This window comes from Herpailurus yagouaroundi, unplaced genomic scaffold (genome assembly GCF_014898765.1).
Source record: "Herpailurus yagouaroundi ecotype Mexico unplaced genomic scaffold, PumYag 222, whole genome shotgun sequence".
In the NCBI taxonomy this organism is placed as follows: Eukaryota; Metazoa; Chordata; class Mammalia; order Carnivora; family Felidae; genus Herpailurus; species Herpailurus yagouaroundi.
In genome coordinates, this window is record NW_024412453.1 from 18,171,808 (window position 1) to 18,188,988 (window position 17,181).

The window sequence follows — 17,181 nt, forward strand, 5'->3', positions numbered from 1 at the left end:
TGGGAGGACCGGCTCGAGCTGGGGCTGGGGCTGGGGCTGGGGCTGGGGCTGGGGCTGGAGCTGGGGGCGGGGGCGGGGGCGGGGCCCGGGCCCGGGGCGGGGTCCGGCAGGGAGGTAGGGCTGTGGGCCGAGGACCGCGCTCGAGAGGCTGCAGAGCCCGAGGCTTGGGTCCGGGTCGGCGTGGGCGAAGGGCCAGCAGCCCGGGCCCTGGCCGCGTCGCTGGGCCTCGATCCGCGTCCCGAGCCCGGCTTGCGTCGTCCGTGGCGGCGCTCCCGCTTCCTCCAGTAGAAGAGCAGCGTGTTGTGGAAAACGCGTCGCGGCCGCGCGCTGGACTCAGGCTGCTGCGACCGAGGCGAAGTCCGTGTTCCGGCCCGTGACGCCCCCATCGCTCTGCTCTGACCGCCCCGCGTGCCCGCGGCCAGGCTCTGTGCCCTCAGCCGGGGCGCGCCCAGCGGCGGGAGGCGCGGCGCCATGGCAACGAGGGACGGTGCAGTGAGCGCACAGAGAACGGCGCGCGCTAGGGCCTGGGTCTCGCGGATCCCTCCGAGCGACCGGCGCCAAGACAACGGGCGCCTCGCAACGCGGGGCGGGGCTGTGCCTGCAAAGAAGGCGGCGCGCGGCTCTGGGCTCCTCCCGGCCGGGAGTAGCCCGGATCCTACAGCCTGCCCGAAGGGGTTATTTCCACCTGGGGAGTCGTCTCAGCTTCTATACCTACTTTCATTCATCATGCAAATATTTGTGTAGTGCCTAATCTGTTCCAAGCCCTGGTCTAGGCGCTGGTCAGGGTGGGCACAAGATCCGTCCCTGACCTCCTCAGCTCCTTGTCCAGTGGTCAAGACGGAAAAAGTAAAAACAAAACAAAAAAGGAGTCACACTAACAAATGTTCACTTACAAATTATGGGGACCATGAACAGGGCGTGGTAAGTCAAGGAGGCCTCATTGAGGAGGTGCCCCTTAGGCAGGGGCCTGAAGGATGAGGAATCGGCTAAGGAGGGCAGTCAAGGCCAAGGTTGGAGATGAGAGGGTCTTGGCCTCTCACATGGGCAAAAAGTGGGTGGGACAGGACCTGGGGAAGGTGGTGGGAGGAGAGACTCAAAGATAGGCAGGAGCACGGGAGGGCCTTATCAACTGCCCTCTGAGCTGGGGATTTATTTTAAGGACCATAGGAAGGTGCTGGACAATTTGGGGCAGGGCTACCCCGACCTGATCCCATTTCTGCGTTGGTTTGTTTGTTTCTAATTTGAAAAAGAGAGCAAGGGAGAGGCAGTGGGGGGGTGGGGGGGGTGGGGAAGAATCCCAAGCAGGCTCCTCGCTCAGTGCGGAGCCTGAAGCGCGACTTGACCTCACAATCCTGGTATCATGACCTGAGCCAAAATCAAGAGTCGGACGCTCAATGGACTGATCCACTCAGGCGCCCCCTGATGAGGGAGCATGAGGCAGACTGAGGGGCCAGGCACAAGCTAGCACACCCCCACCCCCAGGTGGGATATGTGTGATATTCCTTGGACACTCTGGACAAAAAAAAAAAAAGAAAAAAAAATGGTTAAACTGGGTAAGTCTCCACCAGTTTACCAGAAGAAGGCAATCCTGCAATAGCCTAAAGTCCAGGAACTCACTACTGTCTTAACGTTAATGCTTTGCTAGAGGAAAAAACAACCTTAGTTTCACAATAGCTAGGCCTCCAATAATCTGTGAGTCTTTAGCATATGACAATCTCATTCTAGTAACTCCCTCTCCCCAACTCCGTAAAATGGTCACCCCACACCTATAGTGCAGCTCTTCCTACCTATGGGTCCTGTCCCCGTGCTTTAATAAAATTGCCTTTTTGCACCCAATACGTCTAAGAATTCTTTCTTGGCCGTCAGCTCTGGACCTTCCCCCCCTCCCCCCGTTACCCTAAAACCTCATCACCCCCCATTTCTACTTTGCAAAGATTCCTCTGGAGAGTGGATTTCATGGGAGCTAGTGAGGAGTACGGGCATGGGAGGAGGGGGCAGTTGTCCAAGTGAGAGGTGAGGGTGGGGGCTAAGGAGAGCGGATAGAAAGGAACCAGGGTTGCTGGTGCTGCGGAGCAGGGGTTTTCAGTTGGGGCAGGGAGAGGTCTCAGCAGTCTTCCGGGTCCCTGGCTGTGAATAAACCGACTCTTCCCCAGCTTTTCTGCTCTGTCTTCCAAGGGAGAAGGGTCTGCCCCACCCTGGACCCTGCCAGGCCAGCTGGGCCCTCAGCACGGCCCCCACTGAGCTTGGGGGAGTGTGACAGCTGAGCTGAAGGCACCCTGCAGTTCAGGCCTGTGTCCACAGGTGTTCATTGCCTGGGCCAAATCCAGGGAAGGTTTGAGGGCTTCAGAGAGAGCCGCTGGTTGGACAGATACACAAAGGCCCTTTGTCAAGGCCAGGGTGGTTTCAGGGAGGGCTGCCCTAGAGGCTAACCCCTCCCTGGACAGATTGGGGTTGGAGTCCCAACATAGAGCTGGTGGCCCCAACAGCAGGAAAGGCCACCATATACTAGGGTTGGATGGACCTCTGGAAATCATCCCTGTAAGGAAGCTGCTCGGAGATGTGGGGCACGTGAGCACGCCTCGTCTGGGGATTCCGGGGCCTAACTTCTCTTCACTTCAGTTAGTCACCTCTGATTTCAGAGGCTGTGTTTGCAGTAAATTGTGATAAATCAGAAATTCAGAGGCAGCTCTCAAAACCGTCCTACTCACCACCTCCCCCAAGTGCCAGTGACTGCAGAGATGGACCCTCTTTGTCCTGCCCCAAGTCACTCCCACCCCTCCCCAACACATCCAGAAAAACTGATATTAACTACCCATTGAATACAAATTTCCTCCTCTGTGATTTGGGAACATTAAGAGGTCCTCCCTCCAATATGAATATTAAGCCAAACAATGTTCACAAAGCTCTTAGCACTGGGTCCTTGGTTCCAGACTTCCCAGGTGAGTTCAAAGACAGGTCATGGAGCACACCCCGGAGGAGGACCTCCCTAGTCCCAGTTCCAGCAGCACAGGGCGTGGAAGAGCAGGAGAGGTAGGCCAGACCTGGCGGCACTTTGATGGCTTTCTTTTCCTCCTCCTTTCTGTGGCAGACTCAGGCCAGAGGGCCTCCAGCTACAGTCCCCACCCTCCACCGCCTCCTTGCCTCACCCCTGCCAACCCCGCTCCCCCCCCCCCATCCCTCCCACCCCCCCCCCCCCCCCCCGCAACCAAGCCCTGTGTTGCTGTCCCTCCACCCAGATCTTCTACTTTGGGCACTGTGAGGAAGCTGGGAAGGACGGAGGGCAGTGCTACAAAGACCCCGCAGGTCTGGGACGTCCCTGGGGAATTCCAATCAGTTTTCCGGGTGCTGGGGAGTCCCCCTCGCCCCTGTGAGCAAGGTCGCAGCGGGATACTCGCAGTGGGTCGCCGCCCTTGGCTAGCTCCAGAAGCCCAAGTCCGTGACTCGGGAGGCACAGCGATGGCAGGCCCCCGGCACCCCGTGTCGGTATGCACACTGGCCCTAGTGCAGACAGAGCGGCATCAGGTATGGCCGGGTGGGTACCTGCCAGCCCCAAGGAAGGAGGGAATTCCTGGCCCAGCCCCTCCAATATTTCTCCCAACAGACATTTGCCTTCTCTGTGAGCTGGTCGGACGACAGCGACACCTTTGTGCGCAGGAGCTGGGATGAGTTCAAGACACTCCACGTGAGTGAGCCTGGGGGACCCCGAATCCGCGGCAGCAAGACCCACCAATGACCCCCGTCTGGGCGTTTGCCCTTGCCCCCACAAGGGCGTCCAGCCCCTACGACCATCCCAAGGGAACCCCCCCCCCCAAGGGAACTGGTGGACCCTCAGAGACCGATTCGCCGGTTCTCCCTCAGAAGACCCTCAAGGAAACCTTCCCGGTAGAGGCGGGCCTGCTGCGGAGATCAGACCGCATTCTCCCCAAGCTTCGCGGTGAGGCCGGCAGGGATCCCAGGAGGGGCGGGGTGCCAGCGGCCCGGCAGAGAGAACCCTGGGGCAGGGGTCCCACAGCCTGTTCCTGTCTTGCCCCCAGACGCATCGCTGTTGGTGCGCGGGGGGCGCACTGGCCGCGGCCTAGCGCGCCTGCGGCTGCTGGAGACCTACTCGCGGGCGCTGCTGGGGGCAGCGGAGCGCGTGTCCCGGAGCCCGGCGCTCACCGGTTTCTTTGCGCCGCAACCCCTGGACCTGGAGCCCACACTGCCACCTGGCAGGTGCCTGACTCGCCCCCAACTCCCTGCCTGTGGAAGAACTTGGAGGCTGGGGGTGGTGGTGGTGGTGGGAAAGGCCTGTGGTGGGACCTACTAGGGGCTAAGGCTGGGCGGACTGGTGAGGGGTGACCTCTGGCTTGCACCCACTGCCCTTCCCAGTCTGGTGATCCTGCCTGCCCCTGAAGAGCCCCCGCCCCACCCACCGGACAGCCTCACCATCCGTAGCCTGGAGGCTCAGAGCCTGCGCTGCCTGCAGCCTTTCAGCACCCAGGACATGCAGGGCCGGCCTTTCCAAGCACGGGCCCAGGAGGCCCTAGACGTGCTGCTGCGACACCCCTCAGGTAGGGCTGGACCGGACTGTGCAGACTCGACCACCTGCCTCCAGGCCCTCAGCAGGCTTGGGGACCTGAACCCCCGCCCGCCTCTTGCCCACAGGCTGGTGGCTGGTGGCAAATGAAGACCAGCAGACAGCATGGTTTCCTGCTCCCTACCTGGAGAAAGCAGCCTTGGGCCAAGAGCAACAACTCCTAGGGAGTGGTGGTATGCCAGTGCCCTCCTCCCCACCCTAAGCCACCTGCCATCTCTGGGCAGGCTGCAGCAAAGCTGAGTCACAGGAAACACCTAACAGATGGAGGAGATCGAGGACATGGGGCGACTAGGTGGTGGCAGTGACCCCATAGCACGTACTTGGTCCCCACAGTGAGCTGGAGCCCCAGTGGGTTTGCATGCTATCCATTACCAGGGGGAATGCCTTAAGGTGATTCTGTGGGAGACAGCGAAGTGGGGACCCCGGCCTCTGTGGCCCTGCAAGTGACCCCGAGCGCCCATTCCCAGGGCCCCAATTCTGCACTGCCCTCGCCTATGAGAGCAGCCACGAGGATGAACTGTCCGTGCCCGCAGGGGCGCGCGTGCGCGTGCTGGAAACATCTGACCGGGGCTGGTGGCTGTGCAGGTGAGTGGGGGCGGGGCTGGAGCTGGGCCCAGCTTGGGGCGGGGCAGGATCCAGGGCTGGCCAAACTCCGCCCTCTTCACAGGTTCGGCAGGCGCTCTGGTCTTCTCCCGGCCGCGCGGCTGCGACCAGAGGGCCTGGGCGCTCTCCTGAGTAGACAGGGGCTCCACCGCGAGGCCAACGGTGAGGAGATTAGAGTGGGAGAGGCCCAAAGCTCCCCTGAGACCTCCCAGGCCGCGACCCTTCCCCCTACCGTGCCGGCCCGCCCCACGCTGAGCGCCATTCAGAGCCGCTGCTGCACCATCACCCGCAGGGCACTGCTGCGCAAGGACCCCCTTGAGGGTGTGTGGAATTGCGCAGAGGGCAAGCCAAATGCTCCAGACCCCGGGGAGGACTGATGCCAGCCACCACCATCAGGGCTGGAGGAGGAGCATGTGAGGGTGGGAGCCTTGGCGGGAAGGGCCGGGAAGCTATACTCCTCCATCGCCTGAGTAAAGCTCTTCTGATTGATCCACACCTCGTGTCTGCCTGTACTTAGGGGCAGGGCCTTTTGGGTCTTGGCCAGGCCAGGGCACAGGGGTGGGACCTGGGACCTGGGCTGAGACAAAGCCCCGACAGACAGACACAGGGAATCAGGGTAGAAAAGTAATCTTTCCGCATGTTTCAGAGAGCAGAGGGGGCCACAGGCAGGGGGGGCAACTTCATGTTGTGCCACAGAAAGTCCAGGAAGGTGGCTGCCTGCAGTGTCCGGCTGAGTCGCTGAAAATGCCGCTCTGGAGGAGGACAGAGGGACGTCAGGGGGTCTGACCGGGCCGCGCCCTGTCCCGCTGGCCCCCTCCCCCCCCCCCCCCCCCCCCCACCTACCGGTGTAGGGTAGCAGGGCCTCGAGTGAGGCCTGCAGGCCCTGGTAGGCCAGGAGCTCTTCTGGGGCCTCGTGCCGCAGGAGCACACCCAGCACAGCCTGGGCTTCGTGGCAGTGCCTGGAGTTGGTGTTCCACGTGACACAGAAGCGCAGCAAGGCCTCTGTGGGTGACAAGGACAGTCAGACCTGCCCGCTGGCTGCCTTGCCCGTACTGGCCACTGCCCAGCCTGCCCTCCCACCCGACCTTTCTGGTCTCGTCGCAGCTGCAGCACTGTGGCTCCCAGCTTCTCGCAGGCCTCGGGGTCCCTCCGGATGGCTGTGGGGGGCAGGGGAAGAGGGGAGACTGAGTCCCAGGGAAGGGGCACAAGATGGACCCAAGACCCCGTCTGTGTGGCCCAAGGCGGCACTGACCCTGGATAACAGTCAGCACAGTGTGGGGCCGGTCCAGGGAGATGGCCAAGCCCAGTGCCCGCAGGTACCGTCTCTCATGGAGCAGGTTGTCCAGTTCTTGCTGCCTGGTGGGGGGGGCAAACAGGGTCACTGGGGGACCTGGCTGGGACCGAAAGCGGAGCCATCCGAGGGCTGACTCAGGAGTCGGCACCCTGGCCCGAAGCACCTGCTGGTGGTGAGCTGTGTTGCTGCTCCTGCCTCAGTTTCCCCATGCCACAGAGCAGAGCTGAAACCTGTATACCCCACTCCAAGGGTGCGATACACGGGACGTGGTTGACACGGGGGTGGCACTCATGGGGGAGCTGGGCGAGGACCCCCACACTTACTTGACCACCTCCTCCTCCCGCTTGGCCTGCTCTTCTGCTTGCTCCTCTTCGGTCACATCCTAGGGTCAGAGCGAGATCGGACTGGCACTAGCATACAGCCCTGCACCTCCCACCACTCCCCCCCCCCCCCGCCCCCCCTCCCCCAAACCTACGTACCTTCCAGAGGATGACACAGGAGTCGCTAGCACCGGTAAGGGCACGGTCGTCCAGCCGGCTGCAGTGCAGCCCCCAGACTTTGTCCTCGTGGGCGTCCAGAGTCTTCACGCACTCGTTGCTCTTGATGGTCCAGAGCTTCACGAGACCATCAGAGCCGCTGGGGTCGGGATTGGGAGGGGGCTCAGTCCTGGGGCCCATCCGGCAGCAAAGCCCCACCCGTATCCCCAGCCCCCGCACCTGGACAGCAGCTGTGTACCGCGGCTTACGAAGGCCACCTTCAGTACAGAAGCATCGTGCCCCTCGAACGTCTGCGGGATGGGGCGGGTGAGGGGGGGAGGATGTGAGCCGGCACCGGGGAGGGGGGCCGGGCCTGCGGTGGGAACAGCTTACCTTGAGGCAGCTGAAGTCCTGCAGCGCCCAGAGCTTGACGGTACCGTCAGCAGACGCGGTGGCCAGCACCTGGTCCATGGGCGAGAACTGGACACACCAGAGGCCGCGCCGGTGGCCTGAAAAGACGCCCAGCAGCCGGCACTGCGGCAGAGCCCAGAGCTTGGCCGTGCGGTCCTGTGAGCCCGTGGCCAGCAGCTTGTCGTTGGGGGCAACGGCCACACTGTTGATATCCTGGGGACGGGAGCAGGTGGCGACTCAGACTCCCATCCCAGCAAGGGCCCTGTCATACCGTGCCCCGATGTGCCACGTGCTGTCACCTTGTCATGGCAGCGCTGTGTGGCCTGAGCCTGGAGAAGGACAGGACCGCTGTCCGAGGATGTACCCTTGGACAGCAGGGCTTCAGGGATAGGCCACAGCTTCACGGTGCAGTCCTGGCTGCCTGTCACCAGGAAGGTCTCCTTCAGCCTGAGACCAGATTTGGGGTAGGGGGAGACACCTGCTGAGTCACGGCCAGCCCTGTCTACCAGGGCATCACAGCCTGAGTCTGCAGGATTATGGTCCCAACCAGGGGGACTGTTCCAGAATGCAGACAGCTTCTGGACAACCCCCACATGCCTCTGGAACCACTTAATTCACACTCTCCACCACCTGCCCTGGGTCCACCGGAGTTGGTGACTTTGTCACAGTAACACCCCACCCGTCCCCGGCAGAAAAGGTCTTCTTTGCCCGAGCCTTGCTCAGTGTCATTCTTTCTGACCTGAAACCTCCCTCCCCTTCCTAGTTTGTAAAGTTTACTTTGAGAGAGAGACAAAGAGACAGAGAGAGAGAAAGTAAGACAGCATGAGCAGGGGGAGGGGCAGAAAGAGAGGAAGAGAATCCCAAAAGGCTCCACACCACGGGGTTCAATCCCATGAACTATGCGATCAAGACCTGAGCCGAAATCAAGGATGGAGGTTTAGCCGACTGAGCCACCCAGGCGCCCCAAGCCTCCCCACTTTTATTCACCCAGCCCCAAGACCACTTCTGAGGCGCCTCTACTTCCAACGGCAACCGGGGGTGCCCCTGGTGTGTTGTGATATATCCCCGGTCCTAAGCCTCAAAGATCGAGGCCAAAGCCTTCCCCCCACACATCCCCCTGAGCTGGACCCCCATTAGCAGGGTTCTGCAAGAGCACGGACTCCAGCCCTGACCCACTACCTAGAGCAGCAGACCGTGCCCACGCTGCGCGTGTGCCCGGAGCCCTGAGCCACACAGGCCACCTTGCCAGCCTTGTTCATCCTCCAGATGCAGATGCTCTGATCCTGGGAACAAAAGGGGTGAGGACAGAGGCTGGGCTGGACTTTCCCACCTGGGACCCAAGCCTCCACACCTCTCCAGATGCCTTACCTTGGCACAGCTGGCAAAGAGCCGCCCCTTCCGGAAGACATCCAGGGCCAGGACAATATCTGGGAGAAAGCAGAGAGAAAACGGCCATCGATTACGGTAAAGGAAGGCAGCCCAGCCCAGGACGAAGCGCTGGGGGCATCAGCTCGGCTCGCTCACCGGTGTGGCCGTGGAGAATCTGGCAGGCCATTGTCTGGAGCTCAAACACTTTCAGGCTGGGGCTGTTGGAAGCCACGACGATGTGGGAGTCTTCGGGCCCGAGAAACCGGACGTCCAACACCTCCTCGCTGTAGCCGGCAAACTGGGGGTGGTGGCGGGGGAGGACAGGAGGGACACAAGCCAGAGCCCGCATGAGTGGAGGGCCGGCCCCCGCAGGCCTCGGGCCCGGCAGGGGCGGAGCTCACCTGTTTCCGCAGCTGCAGGGAGCGAGCCTCGTAGAGCAGCAAGTTGTGGTCGGCGGTGACGCTGACCAGCAGGCCGGCGGAAGGAGCCAGAGCGCAGCGGGTCAGCTCCTGCTTGGGGCCCGGCAACTGCCGCTGTGTGTACACACACTGCCCGGAGGCCGCCTCCCACACGCGCAGCAGGCCTGTGTGGGGGCAGGGGTGCTGGGATTCGAGTCCACGGACCTCCCCCAGCCCCCGCTGCCCACCCTGGCCTGGCCCCGCACACCTTGGTCTCCGGCTGTCAGGAAGTGCAGGCCCTTGGACTTCACGCCCAGCTCCGGTGCCGGCTCCTCGGGCAACAGCACGGCGGCCTCCACACTCTGAGGATAAATCAGCAGGTCAGACAGGCAGACCCACCCTCTCCCTGCCCCCTTTACGGGCCCCAGCCCCCCGGAGCCCCCACCTCAAACACTGGCACAGTCTTCGTGGCTTGGTGGGTCCGGAGGTCCCAGACAACGCAGATTTTGTCCCGGCCCGAGCTGGGGGTGGGGGTGGGGGTGGGGGGGGGGTGACAGCCACCTCAGTTCTCAAGTGTCAGCTGCAGCCCTCCACTTCCCGTGTGGCCCAAGAGGCTGTCCGCTGACCTCAGCATGGAGTGGCCGTCCGCACTGAAGGTCAGTGAGGTGACGGCACTGTAGTGCGCGGTCATCGTGGCCAGGCACGACTGGTCCTGTAGAGACCACACGCGGATGGTGGCGTCCACCGCCGAGGAGAAGAGCAGCAGGCGTGCGGGGTCCGGGTGGAAGGCCACCAAGCTGCAGGCACGTGGTGGGGTGGGGCAGGTGAGCTATGCCGCCCTGGGCCTAACGCCCCGCCCACCCTGCCGGACCCCGACTCACTGTACGACCCCCGATGACCCCCGAAAGTGGTGCGTCCCGTAGTGCCGCACGACGTCCCAGACACGCACTGCCCCGTCGCAGCCGCCTAGGGGAACGTGTCTGAAGTGAAGGGGCTGCTGTGCCCGAAGACCGCTGGCCGTGCGCCCTCCAGCCGGCCCGGCCACCCAGTCAGGGCCCTACCTGTGGCTAGCAGCGTGGAGGTGGGGTCAAAGGCCATGGCGGCCACAGGGGCCGTGTGTATCGCCTTCCACAGGCGGGTGATGCTGCCCTCTCGCCAGGCCCACTGAGCCAGAAGCAGTGCCCGGCTGGCTGTCACCAGCACCTGGAGGAGGATGCGGTTCAGCTGGGTGTGTGGAGGCATGGCCACAGGTCCTCAAAGTTGGACCGAGAGGTCCCAGAGTCCGCCTCCTGTCCCTGCGCCACGTACCTCGTCATCTGGGCTGAGATCGAAGGCGGTGATGTCCTCCTGGTCCTCCTAGAGGCGAGAGTTGGCACACGGTACCATGAGAACAGGCTGCCCCCACACCTGCCCCCTGCCCTGGCTCTCCCCATCCTCACCTGTTCCAGGCTCCGCAGCACAGCCCCCGAGGCCACGTCCAGGATGTTGACTCTGGCACCACAAACGCAGAGGAGATGCTGCCCAGTCTGGTCCAGCTGGTGACAGAAGGGTCTTAGCCAAGACAGCTCTCTGCAGCCCCTGCCTGCCCCCGCACTCTGCCCCTCCCCGGGCTGGTACCTGCACCTTCCCGCCCTTGTAGAAAGGCTCAATCTTGCGCTCGACAGCATAGCTAGAGGGATGACAGGGGGGGAAGACAGTGAGTCACCAACCCCTTGGTCCCGGGTGCCAGCTCTGTGCTGGGTGCTCTCCCAACAGGACCCTGCCCTGGAGGAGATCCCAGGCAGAGGCATGGGAGGTCAGAGGTGGCACTTCTGTCATCTTCTCTCAGCAGCACTGTGGGATGGGTGTTGGTTACCCCCATGTCACAGAGAACGGGACACCCGGAGCTGGGCAGTGATTCACGCCAGGTGTCAGGCAGGAGAACGGCAGCCCAGGCTTTCCGGAGATTCCCCAGAGCCCAGAAGGCTGTGCCTTGGGGGCCCCCTGCTGGCTGTGGGAGGCCAGCTCAGGGTACCAGCCTGGAGCAACAGCCATCTCCCAGGGCCCTCCAGTCCCAGGCCCAGGCCGCCCCTTCCCCAAGCCTGGCCCCTTCCTCCCACCCACCAAGTAGCCTTCATCTGTCGCCTCCTCCCTCCCCCCGCTGCTGCTTCCATGCTGGTCCAGGCCACTGCACTCTCATCTGGACAGCTGCTCCAACCTTTTCACCAGGCCCCTATCTCCCACCTCAAGGGCTGCTGCCAAAAAGGCCTTTCAGAACACACCTGCTTAGGTCACCACCTTACAGATTTCCGAGACCCTGGCTGGAGGAGCCTCTGCTGACCTTTTCTGTGTCACACAGGATGTTCCCTGCGTGTGGCTTGGGTCTCTCTTCCTGGACTTCAGTGGTGCCTGGCTAACTCCACTGGGGGGGGGGGAAGCCTGACAACCAAGATGAAATGGGAGTCCCCCAACCCCCGAACCCAGGTGGCTATCCCACAGAGATGTTCTTGGCACCAGGCGTTGCTCGTCACTACTAGTGACAGAAACGATGTGCTTGACATGTTTCTTCTATCACACCGAGCCCCCACGGAGGGAATGAGTCTGTCCGGTTCACCAGGATGGTCAGGGGATCTTGGGGAACGAATAAGCACAGGATGCGGGGCCTCCAGGGCCACGGCGGACCCGCCCATCTCCAGTCGTGTTGAAGAGGGACAGCGGGTGAAAGCCTCCAGGCCGCCTGCCCCAGAGTGGTTCTTCTCCCGGTACCTGAGGGTCGAGGCGTCCCGCTGCCGTCCAGGACCAGCCGCGACTTGTGCTCAGCCCGACCCTTCCTCCTCTAGACTTTTTCATCCACAACTCCTAAGCCAGCTCCTGATGTAATAACCGAGGCTGGCCCCCCGACTTTGTAATAACGCAGCCGCCACGACCCCTGCGGGGCAGTCCGCACACCGCCCTCAGGCTCTCCCCAGGCCCGAATGGGCGCCCGGTGCAGGGCGGGCGCATTTGCTATTCCTGCTGCGAACCTCGCTCCCTCCCTGGGCGGCACCCGCAGCCGCAGCGCCCCGGCTCACTTGGCCTTGAAGCGACCCACTCCCGCCACGGGATCAGCCATGTCGTCGTCGTCGCCGCCGCCGCCGCGTGAGGGAACCCGGCTCGCCACTTCTCACTGCCGGCGCGCTGCAGATGGCGTCACGGCCCACGACTATGGCGTCACCAGCACTGTGCGCTCGGCGCCATCTTTACTGTGGGCAGCTTCCGCGTAAGGAAGCGGAAGGTGCGTTTCTGGCCTGGAGGGGCGGGGGTAGAGCGGCGTGGAGGCGGCTGCGGGCGTTGGGCACGGATGGCAGTTACGGGGTTTGCACGCTGTTTGCCTTTTAGTGGAAATTTTAGAAGACAGTCGTAGAAGATGTTTACTGAACTGATCCCAAGACTCCTGCCCCCTCGGCATTCTGGGATTTGGGGGCAAGTGCGGTCGGGTGCGGTCAACTAGGTCCGGCCTCGGGGCTCATGGTCTGGTGAGAGATGTAACGCCCGTAAATGACTAGACCTCGTAACTTCGGAGTCTCTCAAATATTTATTGAACACATTCTATGTGCAAAGCTCTGGCGCAGACATTTGGGAGACACCAGAGGAGAAAAAACAAAACCAAACCTTGCCTTCAAGTAGCTCGGGTGCTACAGGGGAGAAGGGTGGGCGAAGGAAGAGCGAGAAATTAGTGCGCTGGATGGAGCGGAGTGCAGGGGGTACACTTTCACATGGGGTGGTGGGAGAGGATTCATCGAGAAGGTGACACCTGAGCCAGACCTGAAGTTGGTAAGCATGGACCCCTGCTGGCTGTGTGGGGGAACAGTGCTTGTGGCTCCAGGGAACTAGCAGGGAGGAGAATGGAAGGGTAGGAGGTCGGAGACAAATGGGGGTTCCTCGTGAGTCATTGTGAGGCGTTGACTTCTATGAGTTCAGCGTTTTGAGCTCTTTGTGTGATTGGCTGTGAAGCTAGTAAGCAGATCCCTTCCCTGGGAGAGGATCAGGGGAAACCTCTATGAGGAGACATCCGAGGGAAAAGAAACCAGGCAAATGGAGAGCAAGGAGAAGAGCCTTCTGGGAAGAAGAGGTCCAGGGAGAAAGGTCGTCGTATCCCTGCGGGGTGAAGGCAGTAGTGCCTGGAAAGGGGGCAGGGTGACAAATGGGATAAAGCTGTGAGGCCAGCAAGCACAGAGGTGGCAGGGGGGTGGGGCGAGGCCTGAGCTCCGCGTTTATTTACGTCTCTGATTACAAGGTACCTAGGCCCGGGGCTCCCCACACCTCGGCCCCAGTGCTGCCTTCTGGGGTGGCCTCAGTCTCCTCTTGCGGGGTGCCCACGATCAGCGCGTCGTCCTCCCGCAGGAAGTCCCGGAGCTGGGCCAGCTGCCTGCGGATGAAGTTGGTGGCGTGGTGCACCTTGCGCACGCGCCGCAGGAGACCCAGCACCAGGCTCCGGCTGCGCTCCTGCCGCTGGCTCCAGGCCTCACGCAGCTCCTGGTAGCAGTTGTGGTGGGCACGGTCCACCGGGCCCAGGGTGGCCCCACAGCCCAGTGGGCAGTGCTGCTGGGCCCCATGCTGGCAGTGCTGCCGGTGCTCAGCCAGGGCCCCACGCAGCACCCGTGCCGGGCAGCCCTCGTTGGGACAAGCCATCAGCTCAAAAGGGCAGGAGTCTTGGTGCCCCCTGCGATGGGCCAGGGGGCATGTCACTAAGCAGCCAGCTTCTGCGTTCTTGCACTGGAGGTAGGGAGAGCACCATGTGAGCCAGGCCAGCTTGGACACTGCCAGCTCATGAGCGGCCTACCTTCCACAGACTCCCCCATCCGTCATATTGAACGGGAGACTGCCAAGCCCTAATGGCATGAATGATGAGGAGAGAGAAATCGTTGGGCAAATGCTTGGAGGTGGGAAGAATCGAGATCTCTGAGGCACAGGGCCTGAGGCTTGAGGAACCGAGACATCTATAAAAATAGGGGGCTGGAGAGTAGTGGCCAGCACAGCAGACACTTCATTCTCTAAAAATTTTGTAGAATCCCCATTTTACAACTGAGGCCCCAGGGGCTCAGAAAACTTAGGTAACTTGCCTAAAGTCACACAGCAAGTAAGTGACAGAGATGTGACTCAAACTCAGGACTGATGACCCCCAGGCTTCAGTCTATGCTGCTGGAGCAGAAACCCTCCGGTCTTTCTGATAGGATTCTCCTTACCCCTCTCCTGGCTCTCCCCCTGCCCTGGCAGGAGCAGAAGGGTGGTGGGAGTGGGTGCTTCAAGCTACCTTGACTTCCAAGCGGCCAATGGTCCTCCGAAGTTTATTTACATGGACCATCTTTTTCCGTTTCACTTCTTTCCTGCAGCACGGACAGGTCTTTTGTCTAGGAGGCATGAGTGGGGGGGGGGGGGCCAAGTGTTGGGAGTGGGAAGGACCAGTTGGCAGCAACATGCCTTCCCAGGAGGTCCCTTCTCAAGCTGGAAGAGACATGAGGGCTTCATAGGGAACTCGGCTCTGAGGCTGGAGCCGCAGATCCCACAGGCTGCAGGGGCCCACATATTTTTTTATGTCCCAGGAGATTTGGCAGTGGACTCTTCCGGCCATTGTAAGTCACTGCTCGGCAGGTCTTCCTCTCTATTCCAGGCCACAGCCTTGCTCCTGCCCTCCCAGCCTCTCGGGGACCCACTAGCACCTGGCTAGCCACCGGAGGATGCATTTCTTGCAGAAAATGTGGCTGCATGGCAGCCTCACTGGCCTCTTGAGAACCCCGTGGCATACGGAGCACAGGAAGCTGCAGTCGGGAGGGCTGGCGAAGAGGTTGAGATCATATCCGCCACTCTGCAAAGGCCAAAATCAGGGCCTGGCTGGGACCAGGATCGGACCCCGTACCCAAAGGGAAACTCCAAGTGGAGGGTCGGGTCAGCATCCATTTTGAGGGGGCAGCTGTGAGGGTCAAGACAACTACCAGTCCCTGGCTGGAACTGGCCTCGGCCTGGAGTTAGACCTGACCGAGCCCTCGGAAATGTTGGTTTTCTAGTCTCATTTAGGAACCTGTTACCCAGTGTTCACACTCAGAATAAGGAACGGGGTCCAGCTCTGGAGTTAGGAACAAACTTAAGGGCCAGAGGCAAGAGGGTCCCATGCTCACCATGATCTGTGTCTGGACGGCAGCTCCACTGACCCCCAGGGATCAGGAGCCTCCATTTCACAGCAGGAGTGGGCCTACATCACAGTGGCATTGTCCGGCTCAGGCCAATCACAGCCTTGGTCCAGGGCCCACTGGTAGGTATTCTGTACCATCTAGCCCTTGCTTATAATTGAGCGATAGGCAGTGTGGACCGGGGGCAGGTGTCTGGAGCCTCTGCCTGATCCCCAGGCAGTACCAGGCCGGGAACCAAACTTCTGGGTGCTGTTTTCCCAAAGCTGAGGCTTCGGCAGGAAAGTAGGAATCATTCCCCTACCCTTCCTCAAATAGTGCTGCTCAGGCCCGATGTCCAAGAGCCCAGGACTTTCCCCACTGACCCACCAGCAGGTCTCTTAGGATCTAAGACATCTAGTTCCAGAGTACAGATGAGGGATGTCAGGACCAAATTCCCATACAACCTGTGGTACCACAGTAACGGGGGGGCCTAGTATGCGGAAGGGTGTTCCAGAACAGGGAGGCTCTATTTGGGCAGGCCTAGGAGGAAAGACATGTGGAGACCAATCTCAACCTGGGAAACCAGGATGTTCCCACACCCGAGGCACATTACCAGAGAACTGTAGGTTCACTACCAGAGTGTTAAGCTCACCAAATCCTAAAGACCCTATCCCCCTCCTGAGAACAACAGGGGGCCACTGCAAGCCTTTGAGCTGGGGATCTTACACTCTGATGCTATCAACCTCAAAAATAAAAATCAGTTATTTTACTAGCAAAGGGAAATTCTTTAGAAATCACAGAGAATTGCAATTCAAGACATGCAAGCTATGCTAAAACCACAACCAAAGCCAACAAACAAAGGGAATCTTTATTTTGTGGAAAGAAAAAACCGGGAGAGATTTTTTTTTGAACCAACGTCCACCGGACAAAAGCAAGAGTTCAGGGTGATGGCGGTTTCTCACTGGCTGAGTCGCACGAGTGATCCACACAGCTTTCCCTGATAGGGTCTGTAATTGATATTAAGCGGTAGGGCTCCCCCTTCCTCACTATCCCCCACCGTATTTTAGCTTTGTTTCTCTGTATTCTTTCTGGTGGTTTGCTGGCCCAGCCCAACTCACCACCAAGCTCGAAAATACTTTATCTGCTCCTGGACAAGGTATGGGGTGTGGAGGAGCACACCTGGGTCTCCAATGTAGTTCTGCCACTTACAGAATGACTAACGAGTCACCTGCCAACCTCCGAGAGCCACGGTGTACCCGTCTACGCCATCCAACACAGAGTTGGACTGGTCGCGAAGAGGAGGTACCCCAGAATCTCATCCCTCCACAAACACCTTGCTCTCTGCGTCCCAGAAATGCACCTCCCAGGCTGATGGCTGGGGGGGGGGGGGGCAAGGGCAGTCACACGCGGTCGACTCAGGCCACCAGCTTCGTTGAGCGCTGAGAGCAGAGCTTGCCTCCCTGCCGTCCTGGGCCTCGGGGTCGGGGCGCCGGCGACCTGCAGACAGAGCACAGGGTCAGGAGTCAGAGGCTAGAGCACGGGCGGCGGGGCCGGGGCGGCCGCGCTTGTCGGGGCCTGGGTTTCACCTCCCCACACCGACGAGTGGGCGGTGAGCTGAGGCCCCCGGTGGCTCTGGGCGCCGAATCTCACCCGCGGCCACGACCAAAGCCGCGGGTGATTTTCAACCAACGCCGTCCCCCCCAGCTACCACCCCGGGACGCGAGGACTAGACCTACCTGCAGCGAACAGGAGGAGCAAGACGACTGCAACTCAGAGAGTTCGCGCCGCGGTGCCGCAGGCGCGCAAGCGCACACAAAGCGGGCGGGGGAACACTGGGAGCGCGTCACCACCTGTCTGATTGGTCCGTGGCAAAGTCGCGCCTAGGGCGGCCACGATCTCGCGGCACTTGGCTTGCTATAAATACTCCCTC

At 61.2% G+C, this 17,181-nt stretch overlaps 3 protein-coding genes and 1 non-coding gene across 6 annotated transcripts; 1 reads left to right on the top strand and 3 right to left on the bottom strand.

The window, feature by feature from the left end:
* Nucleotides 1-3,217: 3,217 nt before the first annotated feature.
* On the top strand, nt 3,218-5,674 carry NOXO1 (NADPH oxidase organizer 1). 2 transcript variants are annotated; one of them, XM_040459427.1, is made up of 8 exons: nt 3,218-3,522; nt 3,602-3,682; nt 3,859-3,934; nt 4,035-4,212; nt 4,369-4,550; nt 4,645-4,749; nt 5,044-5,161; nt 5,244-5,674. In XM_040459427.1, the coding sequence occupies exons 1-8, from the start codon at nt 3,457-3,459 to the stop codon at nt 5,554-5,556; spliced, it is 1,119 nt and encodes a 372-aa protein (XP_040315361.1). In that variant the 5' UTR covers nt 3,218-3,456; the 3' UTR covers nt 5,557-5,674. The 2 variants fall into 2 exon arrangements, with proteins under 2 accessions (XP_040315361.1, XP_040315362.1); XM_040459428.1 differs by having other exon boundaries at nt 3,218-3,483.
* A 116-nt stretch (nt 5,675-5,790) lies between these two features.
* On the bottom strand, nt 5,791-12,305 carry TBL3 (transducin beta like 3). The gene is made up of 22 exons (XM_040459425.1): nt 12,177-12,305; nt 10,744-10,795; nt 10,566-10,661; nt 10,435-10,482; nt 10,188-10,329; nt 10,008-10,092; nt 9,753-9,923; nt 9,572-9,647; nt 9,395-9,488; nt 9,130-9,311; nt 8,885-9,026; nt 8,729-8,787; nt 8,540-8,643; nt 7,660-7,807; nt 7,343-7,573; nt 7,190-7,260; nt 6,953-7,109; nt 6,797-6,855; nt 6,432-6,535; nt 6,265-6,336; nt 6,023-6,181; nt 5,791-5,931 (listed from the first exon to the last, which is right to left on the bottom strand). The coding sequence occupies exons 1-22, from the start codon at nt 12,215-12,217 to the stop codon at nt 5,822-5,824; spliced, it is 2,403 nt and encodes an 800-aa protein (XP_040315359.1). The 5' UTR covers nt 12,218-12,305; the 3' UTR covers nt 5,791-5,821.
* Nucleotides 12,306-13,323: 1,018 nt separating this feature from the next.
* Nucleotides 13,324-17,124, bottom strand: RNF151 (ring finger protein 151). 2 transcript variants are annotated; one of them, XM_040459430.1, is made up of 6 exons: nt 16,988-17,124; nt 16,612-16,748; nt 15,261-16,258; nt 14,805-14,950; nt 14,399-14,495; nt 13,324-13,860 (listed from the first exon to the last, which is right to left on the bottom strand). In XM_040459430.1, exons 3-6 carry the CDS (start codon nt 15,261-15,263, stop codon nt 13,375-13,377), a joined length of 732 nt encoding a protein of 243 aa, XP_040315364.1. In that variant the 5' UTR covers nt 15,264-16,258; nt 16,612-16,748; nt 16,988-17,124; the 3' UTR covers nt 13,324-13,374. The 2 variants fall into 2 exon arrangements, with proteins under 2 accessions (XP_040315364.1, XP_040315365.1); XM_040459431.1 differs by having other exon boundaries at nt 14,399-14,471; nt 15,261-16,748; nt 16,988-17,116.
* LOC121019832 (small nucleolar RNA ACA64) lies at nt 16,815-16,941 on the bottom strand. Its single transcript, XR_005785790.1, has one exon. It is a non-coding gene; the product is annotated as a small nucleolar RNA ACA64 (small nucleolar RNA).
* Nucleotides 17,125-17,181: the final 57 nt, after the last annotated feature.